The sequence below is a fragment of the Panthera uncia genome, assembly GCF_023721935.1.
Source record: "Panthera uncia isolate 11264 chromosome C1 unlocalized genomic scaffold, Puncia_PCG_1.0 HiC_scaffold_4, whole genome shotgun sequence".
Lineage (NCBI taxonomy): Eukaryota > Metazoa > Chordata > Mammalia > Carnivora > Felidae > Panthera > Panthera uncia.
The window spans coordinates 62969183-62983519 of record NW_026057585.1 but is presented as its reverse complement, the minus strand read 5'-3'; the positions used below and the strand labels follow the sequence as shown (position 1 = coordinate 62983519).

The 14337-nt window shown below is 40.5% G+C and overlaps 1 protein-coding gene across 2 annotated transcripts in view; it reads left to right on the top strand.

The window, feature by feature from the left end:
- The first annotated feature begins 1978 nt into the window (after positions 1–1978).
- The window catches only part of SCP2 (sterol carrier protein 2), a 124877-nt gene continuing 112518 nt past the window's right edge, over positions 1979–14337 (top strand). Inside the window, exons 1-4 of one of the 2 annotated variants that reach the window (XM_049617168.1) lie at positions 1979–2130; positions 9865–9922; positions 10547–10618; positions 14150–14281. In XM_049617168.1, coding sequence (XP_049473125.1) covers positions 2062–2130; positions 9865–9922; positions 10547–10618; positions 14150–14281 — 331 coding nt within the window. In that variant the 5' untranslated portion in view covers positions 1979–2061. Of the gene's footprint in view, positions 2131–2461; positions 2503–9864; positions 9923–10546; positions 10619–14149; positions 14282–14337 lie in introns of those variants that run through there. The other variant, XM_049617169.1, reaches the window with a different exon arrangement.

The following is a 14337-nucleotide window of genomic DNA, read 5'->3' as shown; positions in this document are numbered from 1 at the left end:
GGACTGAATTATGTCCCCCTAAATTCGTATGCTGAAGTCCTATTCCCTAGTACACCAAAATATGATTGTATTTGCAGATAGGGTCTTCAAAAAAGTAATTAAGTTCAAAATGAGGTCATTAGGCTAGACATTAATCCAATATGACTGATGTCCTTATAAGAAGAGGAAATTTGGACACAGATAGGTATAGAGGACAGACCTGTGAAGACAAAGGGAGAAGATGGCCATCTGTAAGCCAAGGAGAGAGACCTCAGACAAAATCAACCTACTGACACCTTTATCTCAGCCTTTCAGCTTCCAGAACTGTGGAGAAATAAATTTCTGTTGTTTAAGCCATCCAACCCGTGGTCCTTTGTTATAGCAGCACTTGCAAACTAATATACCAATAAAAGAATTCCTTTTGTTAAGAGGTAATCTGGTGCCTGGTTTTTAAAATAACAAAGTGCCCCCTTCCTCTACATTATTATTATTCCTAGGTCTCCAAGAAAGATCAGCAAAGCAGCAATGGGCATAGGACAAAGTGGTAATAACAGTATGGCCATAGGTGTCACAGACTTTGAGTCTGGAATTCTCTCTTGTCCAGCAAGGGAGCAGATGCAGAATTGAATATGAGAGAGGTTAATGTCCAGGAGGAGACAGGAGTCCTGAGTAAGGGTCCTTGCTGTGTATTTATTAGGATCATCTTCACAAAACACCTTATGAGAATGTGTTGGTTTGTGAAGATTTCAAATCCACTTATGACTTACGTGCAGTTGTTCTGATCTGAGGGTGAACTTGGGAGGCCATGTGAAGATGATAGCAGAATTGTGCTGCTGAGTGCTTATAGACAGGAACATATGGAGGAGCAACTATGATATAATGGACATTTAAACTTTAAATACCAATAATTTATGAGGACTTATTGAGAATGTTCTATTTGGGCAAGGCTACTCTTTGCTGATCAAAACAGATCTCTGAAGGTCTTGAGACACTTGCTCATGTGGGGTGGCCACCCTACCCTTGGTCCTGAGTGGTATTCAAGGCACAGTGGTCTCAGGAAGACAAAGACTTCTGTTCTGCCTTGGCAAGCCTACTCTTCCTAGGTAGTGGTCAACTCGGTGCCAGCTAGCTGTGTGCCCCAGCAGTAAGGAACCTAAGCTGGCAGCTGATTCCCAGCTTAGTTGGAAGGACTGATTTACAGAGGACCAACTAACTCATAGAAAGTACATCACAACTAAACTTGGACTTTATTTCATCTCCCTTTTGCCTGGAACTATAATGTAGTTAACCTATCTTTGGTTTGGAGTATGTTATTTCTTTATGAGCTTATTAAGAGACGTTAACCGTATGCTACTGGCTTGTGAAATATTACTATTATAAATTAGAATCCCTACAGCAAATCTGTGCTAAATAAACCATCGGCAAAGACAAAGCTCAGTTTCTGAGCATAATTTGCGGGAGCAAGAGTGAGATTCAGAGATTAACAAGAAAGGTCACATAGCTAGTGAAATGAAATCTGGTTGTTTTAGACATCCAGTAAAACACTCCCCATAGTCTTGTTGGTGTACAGCCTTATGACTTTTTGCACTTGCACTGACTCTTCTGAGTACCAACAGTAACAGGATACAGAACAATTACAACACTCCCAAAACCTTTCCTCAGGCTACGCTTTTCTGAGTCCGGTTTCAGGCCACCCTCTGCTCTCACCCTCAGGCGCAACTCCTCTTATCATAGAGAACGTAAACCCGAATGGCTGCACTAGGTTATGAAACTTTTTCCTGATGTGTGGACTCAGACTCCCATCCGCTTGTGAGCCGGGTCCAGAGCTTCGCAGACAAAGAACTGCTGAACGCCCCCGTCCCGGAAAAGAACGCGACCACCGGACGCCTCTGCGCACGCGCAGGCGCCCTACTCTCGCTCCACCTCGCGCCGCCGGAACGTGTCCCCCGCCCCCTCACCGCCTCCGGCCCCGCCCCTAGCTCTTGGGTGAGCGCTGGCGTCGCTGCCGCTTTGGTCAGTGAGCGCCCGCGTCGGCTGCCTCAGGGCTTGCTCTGTCGGCCTCCGCAGCGCACAGTCTGAGCCATGTTCCTTACGGCCGTAAAGCCTCGGCCCCGGCACCGGGTGTTCGTGGTGGGGGTTGGGATGACCAAGGTAAACAGAGCCGCGGACCTCTTCGCTCTGTGCCGGAGAGGCCGAGGAGTCGGGGAGCCCCGAGGTGACAGGGGCACGGCGGGAAGGTCAGGGGCCTGGCGCTGGCCGGCGGTTTGTCCTTCCTACCGGGAGGGTGCCCCGGGCACCCCACTGGTCCGTTCCGGCTTCTTGGCATGAGAGTGCATGAGAGTGGCGACTCGGATGGGTTGCGGTGTAGGGTTGTCTCTGAGGTATGGCGCTGTCTGGGGGTGGTTCCTGTGGCCATTTCTTTCCCCTTCCGCCTTTTCCGTTCTCCCTGGATCAGGTTTTGTGACGGACACCCCAACATAACCGAAAACCCACACCTCCTTTGATTCTGAGTGGAATCCCAAGGTATGTGGCTCTTTGACGAGGCAAGATCCTCCTTACACTGGAAAGGGAAGCAGGTACGGAAAGGGGAATGTCCCCAGCTCTCCACACCCAGGAGTACTCCCTGTAGGATTCCTTTACAGGCACAGTTAGAAGTGTGGATGAGGAGAAACAGTGATGTGCAGTGTCTTGGCACAAGGGGCAGGTTTCCTGGATCCTCCGATCCCCTTTCTGACCCTGCAGTGGTACTCTGCTTGGTTCTCAGGAATCCAGAGGCTCCAGGCCTTATTTCTTGACGCCCTCCCCGCTCCTAAGTGCGAGTAATGCCAAACTGCTTATTACTTTCACCAGCACTCTGTTCTATGCTTCTCTTGCTTTCCTTCTCTTGTTCTTACTCCTTGTGCTTGGTTGACTTTGGGCTTTTATTTTATTTTATTTATTTTTAATTTTTTTTAACGTTTATTTTTGGGACAGAGAGAGACACAGCATGAACGGGGAAGGGGCAGAGAGAGAGGGAGACACAGAATCGGAAGCAGGCACCAGGCTCTGAGCCATCAGCCCAGAGCCCGACGTGGGGCTCCAACTCGCGGACCGCGAGATCGTGACCTGAGCTGAAGTCGGACGCTTAACCGACTGAGCCACCCAGGCGCCCCGACTTTGGGCTTTTAAAAGACTGGTTCAGATCTTAGCTTCTCCAAGAAGCTTCTGATCCTCCCGACTTTCCCGCAGAGTCCCGTACTTACCTTTGCTTCGGTGCGGCTGAACTTGTGGCAAGTACAGGTTGTGCCACTTCATTTTCACCTGTGTTTCAGAGACCTGTGTTTGTGCCTATTTTCATTCGCTGAAATTCGAAGAGGATTTTCGCTTTTAGAAAAAGGCAAAAAGTGAAAGTAGCATTCAGCATTTTTTTTTTTTTTTTTTTTCAGGGAGTTGTTAGGCAGTGAGCACCTGAAGCATCAGCCAGAGTGGGACTGCCAGGCTTCTTTCCTGGAATTACTCTCAGCATGAAGCCAGCATAGTTTTGTTTGTTGGTTTGTTTGTTTAATTTTTAAAACTGTTTATTTTTGAGAGAGACGGAGTGTGAGCAGGGGAGGGGCAGAGAGAGAGGGAGACACAGAATCCGAAGCAGGCTCCAGGCTGTCAGCACGAGTCCTGACATGGGGCTTGAACTCAGGGACTATGAGATCATGATCTGAGCTGAAGTCGGACGCTTAATGGACTGAGCCATCTAGGCACCCCTGTGTGATGGTTCTTAATTTGAATAGCTGAGTTCCCCATACAACTTGAAGTTCTCGAAATGAGATTTTATTATCAGTATAGGAAATAAGTTAGAATTTCTATGGTGGATGTCAACAGGTTTTAATACAACTAAATCACAACCACCACCTGGCTGATAGCAGCCCAAGTCCCTTTGCTTATGCTGCTTACCTTCTGATATGCCCTTTTTTCATAGATTTACCTTCTGCCTATTTCAAGAAGTGGTCTGACTTCATCTGTTTGGACTGCTGTAACAGCAATACTGTAGCATGGGTGGCTTAAGCAACAAATACTCATTTCTCACAGTTCTGGAGGCTGGGAAGTCCAAGATCAAGGCACTGGCAGATTCAGTATCTTGTGAGGTCTTGCTTTCTGGTTCATAGACAGCTATCTTCTTGCTGTGTCCTCACATGGCAGAAGGGGTGAGGGAGCTCTCTGGGGTCTCTTTTATAAGTGTATTAATCCCATTTGTAAGGGCTCCATCCTCATGACCTCCTAAAGGCCCCTCCTCCAAATTCAACCATATTGGGGATTAGATTTCAATATATGACTTTTGGGAGGACACAGACATTCAGTCTATAGCAAAGTACCCAAGTACTATATTTTCTCCTATTTCTTCAACTTGCTCTAAGTTATTCTGGTCACTTTTTTTTTTTTTTTTTTAAATTCTGGTGCCCTTATAGTTAGGACCAAATAATAAGCACTTGATCTTCCTAATAACTTTAATGTATGATAATTTCATGACTTACAGAAGAAATACATTTTACATTCCACCCCCCCCCCCCAGCCCAACGCACAACTGAAACAAGTTTGCTAAAGCAACACTTATCTGGGCAGCTCTAGATCAAATGTTCTAGGTTCTTAAACAGATACATTGAGAGGGAAAGAAAGTGGAGGAGGACCTGTAGATTAAAAGAGAATTAAAAGACCCATGGAATTTTGATAAAAGGCAAGACTAAACTGTAGTGTCTACAGATACATACTTGGATGATAAAGTAATGAAATATTACAAAGAAGTGATTGCTGTAAGAGAATGATAGTAAAAGGAGATTGAGATTGGGACGGAGTGCTTAGAGGAGTTTCTGGAGTAAAAATGGAAGCAAAGTTCAATTTATCAGTCTGGGTGGTGGTGTGAAAGATAAGGAAAGGCAGACACTAGGTAAAGCATCAGGACATATTTCAGCCAGTAACATATGACTGTGAAAGGGAAAGTCCAGTGTGAAGTGCACTCAGTTTTGATGTATACAGAGGTGACTGGGTGTTTTAAAGGGAAATGAGGGAATAGGGAGGGTGGTGAGTTGGGGCCCAGTAGTGTAGTGCTAGGGAAATGAAAACTTACAAAAAGGAGGAAGGGGGGTCTCGGCCATGTGAAATCCACTTGGGTTTGCTAACTGGTGCTCAGCCAAACTTGGGCTCCCACTCTCCCACAGAGACTTGGAGACAGAGGTCCTATCTTCTTGTGTTTGTGGGAACAAACAGTAACTTCTTTTTGGTAGCCTTGAGGCACTTTAAGTAGGGCTAGAGTCATCCTAGGGATGTGGACTTGAGCTGTTAGAAACTGTGCTAATGTTTGTTTTTTATAAGCCAAGGTGGTAGCTTAGAGAAGAGGGCTCAGAGGAGCCTGGCTAGAGTTTGGTGAATCTTTGTCAGTGGTTGCAAGAGTGTTTGCCTTAGAGTAATTCATGTTTTGTGTGTGGTATTCTGTATCTCTGCTATTTACAATTAATCTTTAAAAAGGCTAAAACTTTTATTTATTATCATTTATTTATTAAACATTTATTTATTTGAAAGAGAATGAGAGAGGGAATGAGCAGGGGAGGGGCAGAGAGAGAGACACACACAGAATCCAAAGCTGGCTCTAGGCTCTGAGCTGTCAGCAGAGAGCCCGACATGGGCCTCGAACTCACAAACCGCGAGATCATGACCCAAGCAGAAGTCGGATGCTCAACTGACTGAGCCACCCAGGCGCCACTTTTTTATTATTAAAAAAAAAGTTTATTTATTTGTTTTTAAATAATCTCTACGCCTAGCCTGTGGCTCAAACTCACAACTTCGAGATTCAGAGTCACATGCTCTATTGACTGAGCCAACCAGGTGCCCCCAAAAGGTTAAAACTTTTAAAAATAACTCTAGAAAAAAAATTGTACCATAGGAAATGTAATTATAGCACACAACTTGGCTCAGTAATAAAAAATATTTACTTAATGAAGTAAACAATGAGTACTGATTTAATAAAAAATTATTCAATTGTATAAGTGGGATGGAGTAAGTGTAAATGTATATGTGAGGGGGCCTAAAGAGACCTAATCCTCACTGGCCCTTTTTGGAGATTGTGATATAATTTCTGAAATTGATAAAGAAATGATAGTATAAGAACATTTAGAAATATGGCAGTTTATAAAAAAAAAAAGAAATGTCTAAAAGAATTATAAGTGGATGTTTTGGGAACAAGTAAGACTAGTGTGTGGAGAGTAGTGAAACTGAATTGCCGTTTTTATTAATGCCTTATGGTGCTTTTTGTTTGTTTTGCATTTCTTTGATGAAACAAATAAAAACTAAAAAAAATAGAACTTTACCAGCACCTCAGAATCTCCTTTGTGCTCTTTTTCAGTCACCGACTCCTCACCTGCAAGGATTGCCATCATCCTGACTTTAGACCTTTAATGCTATAGATTAGTCCTGGCTTTTTTATTCAGCATTATATTTGTGAGATTCATCCATAATTTTATGTGTATAGATTTTTCATTCTACTTGATGTCATGTAGTCCACTGTGTGAACATACCACAGTTGATCCAGTCTGCTGTTAATGGACATTAGGTAGTTTCCACCTAACTATGCTTTTTATTTTGAAGAAGTAGTGTTGTATGTGTTTATTTGCTTGGCTAGTCATTTAAAAATTACCTTGATTTCAGTAAGCACTGGGAAAGTGCAGTTGTTTCACTACATGGGTTATAATTTGATCATGAATTGGTATAACCAGTTAGAACCTAGCATACTGTTCTCTGTATATGAGTGCTCTCTGTAAATGATCTGATTGTGGATAGTGAATTGAAGAATAAGTAGGGGTGGAATAGGCAATTTTTAGGTACTGAATTAGGGAATTATGAAGGATTCCCTAATGCAGGAATTATGAAGAAATTGGATGAGACAGAATGGGAAGAAATGTTAAATGTTTTCTTTTGGTTCAAGTTCAACAGATGTATTTCAGCACTGTGCAATGAAATGTGGCATGTAAGTCAAGTCTCTATATAATACTTAAGACTGGTTTTGTGACTCACTGGGAGGTTGAAAAGTAAATTTGGTAGGTTGCTTCTAGCATTAAAAACTTGAAATCGAATAGAAAATATTTTATCAGTATAACAAGGATAAGTATTTCATGAAAATTTAGCTTCAATTATGTATGTATATATGTGTCTACTGGGTTTGTTGTAACATGTATTTTTTGTGGCTTGCAGTCAAAATTTTTTGAAAGCCAATTTTTTGTTAGCACCTCCACTGACCAGCAAACCACTCCACTTTATTTATTTTTTTAAAAAATTTTTTTTTTAACGTTTATTCATTTTTGAGACAGAGAGAGACAGAGCATGAACGGGGGAGGGTCAGAGAGAGGGAGACACAGAATCTGAAACAGGCTCCAGGCTCTGAGCTGTCAGCACAGAGCCCGATGCGGGGCTCGAACTCGCGGACAGCAAGATCGTGACCTGAGCTGAAGTTGGCCGCTCAACCGACAGAGCCACCCAGGCGCCCCACCACTCCACTTTATTTAGTTGGCCACCTAGTTTGGTAGATTTTCTTCTTTTATGTTTCTTAAATCTGTCTACTTTCTTCATCTTTTCTGCTATTATCTTAGTCAACTCTTACTTGGACTGTTTCAGGATCATTTGTCCTCACTGCCTCCTGCCTATTCCCTTCATTCATTTCTCCACATTACATCTATAATAATCTAAAATGCAGCTCTTCTCACCCCAGTCTCTCTCTTTTTTAAAAAATAAGGCTTTATTTTTCAAAGCGGTTTTAGGTTTACAGCAAAATTGAGCAGAAAGTATAGAGTTCCCATATGTTCCCTGCCCCCACACATGCACAGCCTCACTCGCTATCAGTAATCTGCACCAGAATGGGGCATTTGTTATAATCAGTAAACCTAAACTGACACATCGTTGTCACTCAGAGTCTATAGCTTACATTAGGGTTCCGTTGTGGTGTTGTATATTCTAGGTTTGCACAAATGTATAATGACATGTATCCATTGTAATACCATACAGAATATGGGGTGCCTGGGTGGCTCAGTTGGTTAAACATCTGACTTTGGCTCAGGTCATGATCTCATGGTCTGTGGGTTCGAGCCCTGTGTCTATGCTGTCAGCACAGAGCCTGGAGTCTGCTTCAGATTCTGTGTCTCCCTCTCTTTCTGCCCCTCCCTCGCTGTCACTCTCTCTCTCTCTCAAAAAATAAACAAACATTAAAAAAAAAATCATACAGAATAGTTTTATTGCCTTGAAAATCCTCTGTGCTCTGCCTATTCATCCCTCTTTTCCCTCAACCTCTGACAACCACTAATCTCTACTATCTCCATAGTTTTGCCTTTTCCAGGATGTCATATAGTTGGAATCATACAGTCTGTAGGCTTTGCAGATTGACTTCTTCACTTAGTAACATGCATTTAAAATTCCTCCATGTCTTTTCTTTGTTTTTTTAAAGTTTATTCGTTTATTTTGAGAGAGAGAAAGAGAGAAAATGTATGCGTGAGAGAGCACAAACGGGAGGGGCAGAGAGAGTGGGGAGAGAAAATCCCAAGCAGGCTCTGAACTGTCAGGGCAGAGTCCAACAAGGAATTCTTCTCTGTGTCATGAACCGTGAGATCATGACCTGAGCCAAAGCCAGTATTTAGATGCTAACTGACTGAACCACCCAGGCACCACCCTCTGTGTCTTTTCATGACTTGATAGTCCATATCTTTTTAGTACTGAGTAGTGTTCCATGTGCCACAGTTTATTTATCTATTCACCTACTAAAAACATTTTGGTTACTTAACAAGTCTTGGCAGTTATTTAAAATTGCTATAAATGTGCCTGTGTGGGCTTTTGTTGTGGACATAAGTTTTCAACTCATTTGCATAAATACCAAGGATTGCTGGATTAATGTTAAGAGAAGGTTTAGTTTTATAAGAGACCACCAAGCTGTCTTCCAAAGTGGACATACCATTTTGCATTCCCACAAGCAATGAGACTTCCTATTGCTCTACATCCTTGTCAGCATTTGGTATTGTCAGTGTTTGGATTTTGGCCATTCTAATAGGTGTGTAGCAGTATCTCATTGTTTTTTTTCCAGTTTCTTAAAAAAAAAAAATCCATTGTCTTCAGGATAAAGCTCAGATGTCAAAGGAATGCATATAACGTTCCCTGAGTTGGCTCCAGAGCCAGACTGTCTGAAGTTTCAGCTTCATTGCTTATTGGCTATGTGACCTTGGGCAAATTACTTAATCTCTCTATATACCCTAGTTTTCTTACTGTAAAGTGATGATAATAATAGTGACTACCTCTTAGGATTATTGTAAAGATTAAATGAGTTAATATATGTGAAGTGCTTAGCATAATACATAACACAGTAAGTGCCCAATTAATGTTAGTGGTTACCATCATTTGGACCTAAGTTACTCTTCTGTACCTGTCACTTGCTGTAACTTATCTTGCACTTCAACTGCTGCAATATAAACTTGTTTATAGTACCTGGATTGAGACATATTCTCTCACTTCTAGACCTTTGCCCTAGAAGTTTTGTTGTCTTTGACTTGGCAAACTCCATCCTAAAAGACCTAATTTAAATGTCAGTTCCTCTGGGAAGCCTTTCTAATCCTCCCTCTGAACCTATGTAGTTTTCCCTCCCAAATTATTCTGTACTTATGGACACTGTAGTATAATTTTCTGTTTTCTGTTGGACTGGAAGCTCCCCGAGTGCAAGGACTGTATATTATTTATTGTCAGAGTCCAGGAACATGATAGGTGCTCAGTATGTTAGGTGCTCAGTGTGTTTTTGTGTAAGCTAATAGATGAATGAATTTCTGCAGTGCTCTGTTGTGAGAAAAATCTAAGTATATTTGCTTCTGTTATTATCTCCTTCTATATTTCTAGTTCCTAAAGCCTGGACTTGAGAATTCAAGAGACTATCCTGACTTGGCAAAAGAAGCAGGTAAAATAGAAAATTTAGGTATTTGAACATTGATGTTACTGTGTAGTCTATCTTGATTGTGGAACAACCTTGCAACCGTAAAAAGAATCCTGGGTCAAGGAGAAGAACCTATACAGATAATTGCTTACTGATTCATTAGGAAGGACAAAGGGAAAAGAGCTTGGGCTAATTTTTAGCTAGATAGCCAGGGCAAACAGTGGCCTTTGATTTTATGTACTATCCAACTGTTTAGTGTGACAGCAAAGGGCTCTGTGGGAGTCCCCCCCTGCCCCCCAATAATGATATTCTTTCCAGTTTTGCCCTTTAGAGGTACAGTGGAGCCACAGAGATGAGTAAGACAAGGACCTTGCCACTAAGGGGGTTTAAGATTTTGGGGTTTAATATATTTATAGTTAGTATATAAGTATCATAAAGGAGGTATGAAAAAGTGATGTAGTAGCTTAGAGGAAGAAATGGTTATTTCTCAATGGAGAGGTCTGAGAGGATTTGATGAAGGTTTGTCATTTGAATTGAACATAGACTATTTGGAGGTAGATCTACTCTGGGAAAACTCTAAACTTAATTTTTACTCACCTAAAGCAAATACTCAAAGCACTATTTGATTAAACACTTTTGTTTTTATAGGCCAGAAGGCTTTATCTGATGCACAGATCCCTTATTCAGTAGTGGAACAGGCATGTGTTGGCTACGTTTATGGTATGTGGTAAACTATATATTCTAAAAGTGTTTCACCTAATATAGCAGCAACTTCATAAACAGTGCAGAGGCATTTGTAAATTTTAACCCTCAAAAATCAGAATTCAGAGTCTTATTCCTATCATTCCTAGATTTCCCTTATGTGTTAGCCTAGTTTAATATATGTCTTTGCCATTGTTTATTGCCAAAACAGGAGATAAGTTAAAAAAAAAAATTGTTTATCTTTAAAAAACAAAAAATTGCCCATAGTTCTACCATATAAAGATACTGTTCAGAAGATAAATTTTTGTTCTTTGTTATTTTAAAATTTGTAAACATTTACTTTTTTGTATCCAATAAAATTTTTTATTAAACTTTTTTCTTTTCTTTTTATTTTTTTAATTTACATCCAAATTAGTTAGCATATAGTGCAACAATGATTTCAGGAGTAGATTTCTTAATGCCCCTTACCCATTTAGCCCATCCCCCCTCCCACACCCCCTTCAGTAACCCTCTGTTTGTTCTCCATATTTATGAGTCTCTTATGGTTTTGTTCCCCCTCCCTGTTTTTATATTATTTTTGCTTCCCTTCCTTTATGTTCATCTGTTTTGTCTCTTAAAGTCCTCATATGAATTAAGTCATACGGTATTTGTCTTTCTCTGACTGACTAATTTCACTTAGCATAATACCTTCTATTTCTATCCACGTAGTTGCAAATGGCAAGATTCCATTCTTTTTGATTGCCAAGTAATACTCCATTGTGTATATATACCACATCTTCTTTATCCATTCCTCCATCGATGGACGTTTGGGCTCTTTCCATACTTTGGCTATGGTTGATAGTGCTGCTATAAACATTGGGGTGCATGTGTCCCTTTGAAACAGCATACCTATATCCCTTGGATAAATACCTAGTAGTGCAATTGCTGGGTCGTAGAGTAGTGCTCTTTTTAAATTTTTGAGGAACCTCCATACTGTGTTCCAGAGTGGCTGCGCCAGCTTGCATTCCCATATCAAACTTTTTCTAACTAGGAAAAGAATATACACTAATTATAACAAAAAAAGGAAACAGAAAAAGACAAGAAAAAATAAATCACCTGTAATCCCATTGTCCAGTTCAGAAATTATCACCATTAATTTTTGGTGTTATCCTTCAGTGAATATGAATGCATGTGAGTATGCATGCATATACAACTTTCTCTTCAAGAAAATTAGGTCCTGGGGCACCTGGCTGGCTTAGTCAGAAGTATGTGCAACTCTTGATCTCTGGATCGTGAGTTTGAGTCCAATATTAGGTGTAGAGGTTATTTAAATAAATAAAACTTAAAAAAGAAAAAAAATAATGAGGTCCTAGTATACATACTTTTTGGTAACCTACTTTTCTCATTTTAGTATTGCCAGTATTCTCCATTAAGTCTTCCTTTATGTTATCATTAACATTAAAAAAAAAATTTTTTTTTTTTTTTACATTTATTTATTTTTGAGAGACAGAGTGAGAAAAAGGGGGGGGGGGGGAGGGGCAGAGAGAGAGGGAGACATAGAATCTGAAACAGGCTCCAGGATCTGAGCTGTCAGCACAGAGCCCGACACGGGGCTCAAACTCACAGACCGCGAGATCATGACCTGAGCCGAAGTCAGACACTCAACCCACTGGGCCACCCAGGTGCCCCAGCATTTTTTCAATTAAGTTTTTTTCTTTTTTTTTTTTTCTGGACTTGATGAAGTATTTACATGGTACAAAAATACCAAAGGTGGATGGTTATATAGTGGAAAATCTCACACTTATTCCTGTCTCCCTGTCTCATGGTTACCTTCACTTAGACATCCAGTTTCACTAATTTCTGGTGTATCTTTTCAGAAGTGATTTGTACATATACAAGTATGTGTGAGTGTGTAAGTTCCCCTTTCCCCTTTTGTTACATACATGGTAGCATAATATACACACTATTTTGTATCTTAAATTTTTTTTCTTTTTTACTTAGTAGTTCTTGGCTACTGTTCCAAATTGTATCATAAAGAGCTTCCTTGGTCTATTTTTTATGATAGCATAAAATTCCATTGAATAGATATATCATAATTTATTGAATCCATTGTCTTTCAATGGACATTTAGAATGTACCCAGTCTTTTTACAGCCTTTTTAATGATTGTATGATTTTCTAGTCTTTGGGATTTACTACAGTTTATTTAGTAGTAGTAATGATAGCCTGTTCTTGGACATTTTCTTTCTTTATTCATTCATTCATTCATGGGACATTTTAAATTTTTTCTGATTTCTAGTTATCATAAAAGGCTTTGGGGTGCCTGGGTGGCTCAGTCGGTTAAGTATTTGACTTCAGCTCAGGTCATGATCTCGCAGTTCAGGGGTTTGAGCCCCACATTGGGCTCTGTGCTGACAGCTCAGAGCCTGAAGCCTGCTTGGAGCCTGAAGCCTGCTTCCCAAACTTGTGTCTCCCTCTCTCTCTCTGCCCCACCCCTGCTCACGCTCTGTCTCTCTCAGTCTCTCAATAATAAATGAACGTTAAAAAAAGTTTTTGAAAAAAGGCTATAGTAAGCATAACCGTAGGTGAGTCTGTGTGCATATCTGTGGTTATTTTTTTGAGATTTCAAGATACCAAGAGAATCCTCAAAGGGAAATTTACTAGATCAGAGAGATACACAATGTATTTATTGAAAAGGAGGTCCTGAACTTTGCTGTTTTCCCTGAAGACTTCTGAAGAGTCTGTACCTTCAGATGTTCCCATTACATTGCTCTAGCATGTCTGCCTTGGTGGCCGTGTTACTTGGCAAAGGGAGTCAAATGTGTATTCAGCTTGGATCACTATTTTTTTGTAATGACCTGCCTCGTAGGATCTTTTAAACTTTTTGAAGTTGTGGAACCTTTATATGAAGAGAAAAATCATAGCCTTTTAAAATTTTATTTTATTTTTTATTTCTATTTTTAAATTACTATTATTTTTTAATGTTTGTTTATTTTGAGAGAGAAAGATAGAGAACAAGCAGGGAAGGGGCAGAGAGAGGGAGACACAGAATCCCAAGCAGGCTACGCACTGTCAGCGCAGAGCCCGATGCCGGGCTTGAACTCACAAACTGAGATCATGACCCAAACTGAAATTAAGAGTCAGATGCTTAACCAACTGAGCCACCCAGGCTCCCTGAGAAAGTCATAGCCTTTTAATCAGATGGTATAGTTTTAAAGATTTGTAAAGAAGTATAAATGAAACATTGCTTCCTTTATCATGTAGCACTAGCCAGATTGAATTGTTCGCTATTACTTGGTCATTTCTCTACTTTCCTATTGTAACATGTAGAGAAAGTACATATCATACTGTGTTTTGAGGATTTTTCATATTTGGAGTGTAAATGATGCTTAATGCAAACCTTTTTCTGAGTAAGATGTTGGTTTATTTATTGTTCTGCCTGTGTTGTATGCTAGGCAAAGGCATAATACTGGAAAAAAAAAAACAACCGTACTGTGGTATTATGTTGCATTGCAGCTTCATAAATTCCCATGTTGTAGATATTATAGTTTTTGTTTCTTTTTCTGTACAGGTGAGTCTACCTGTGGGCAGAGGTCTATCTATCACAGTTTGGGACTGACTGGAATTCCTATAATTAACGTCAACAATAACTGTGCTACTGGTTCTACTGCTTTGTTTATGGCCCGGCAGCTGATACAGGGTGGTGAGGATTGTTTATTTGTCTACTGTACTTAAATAGACATGGGGCAATATCTATTG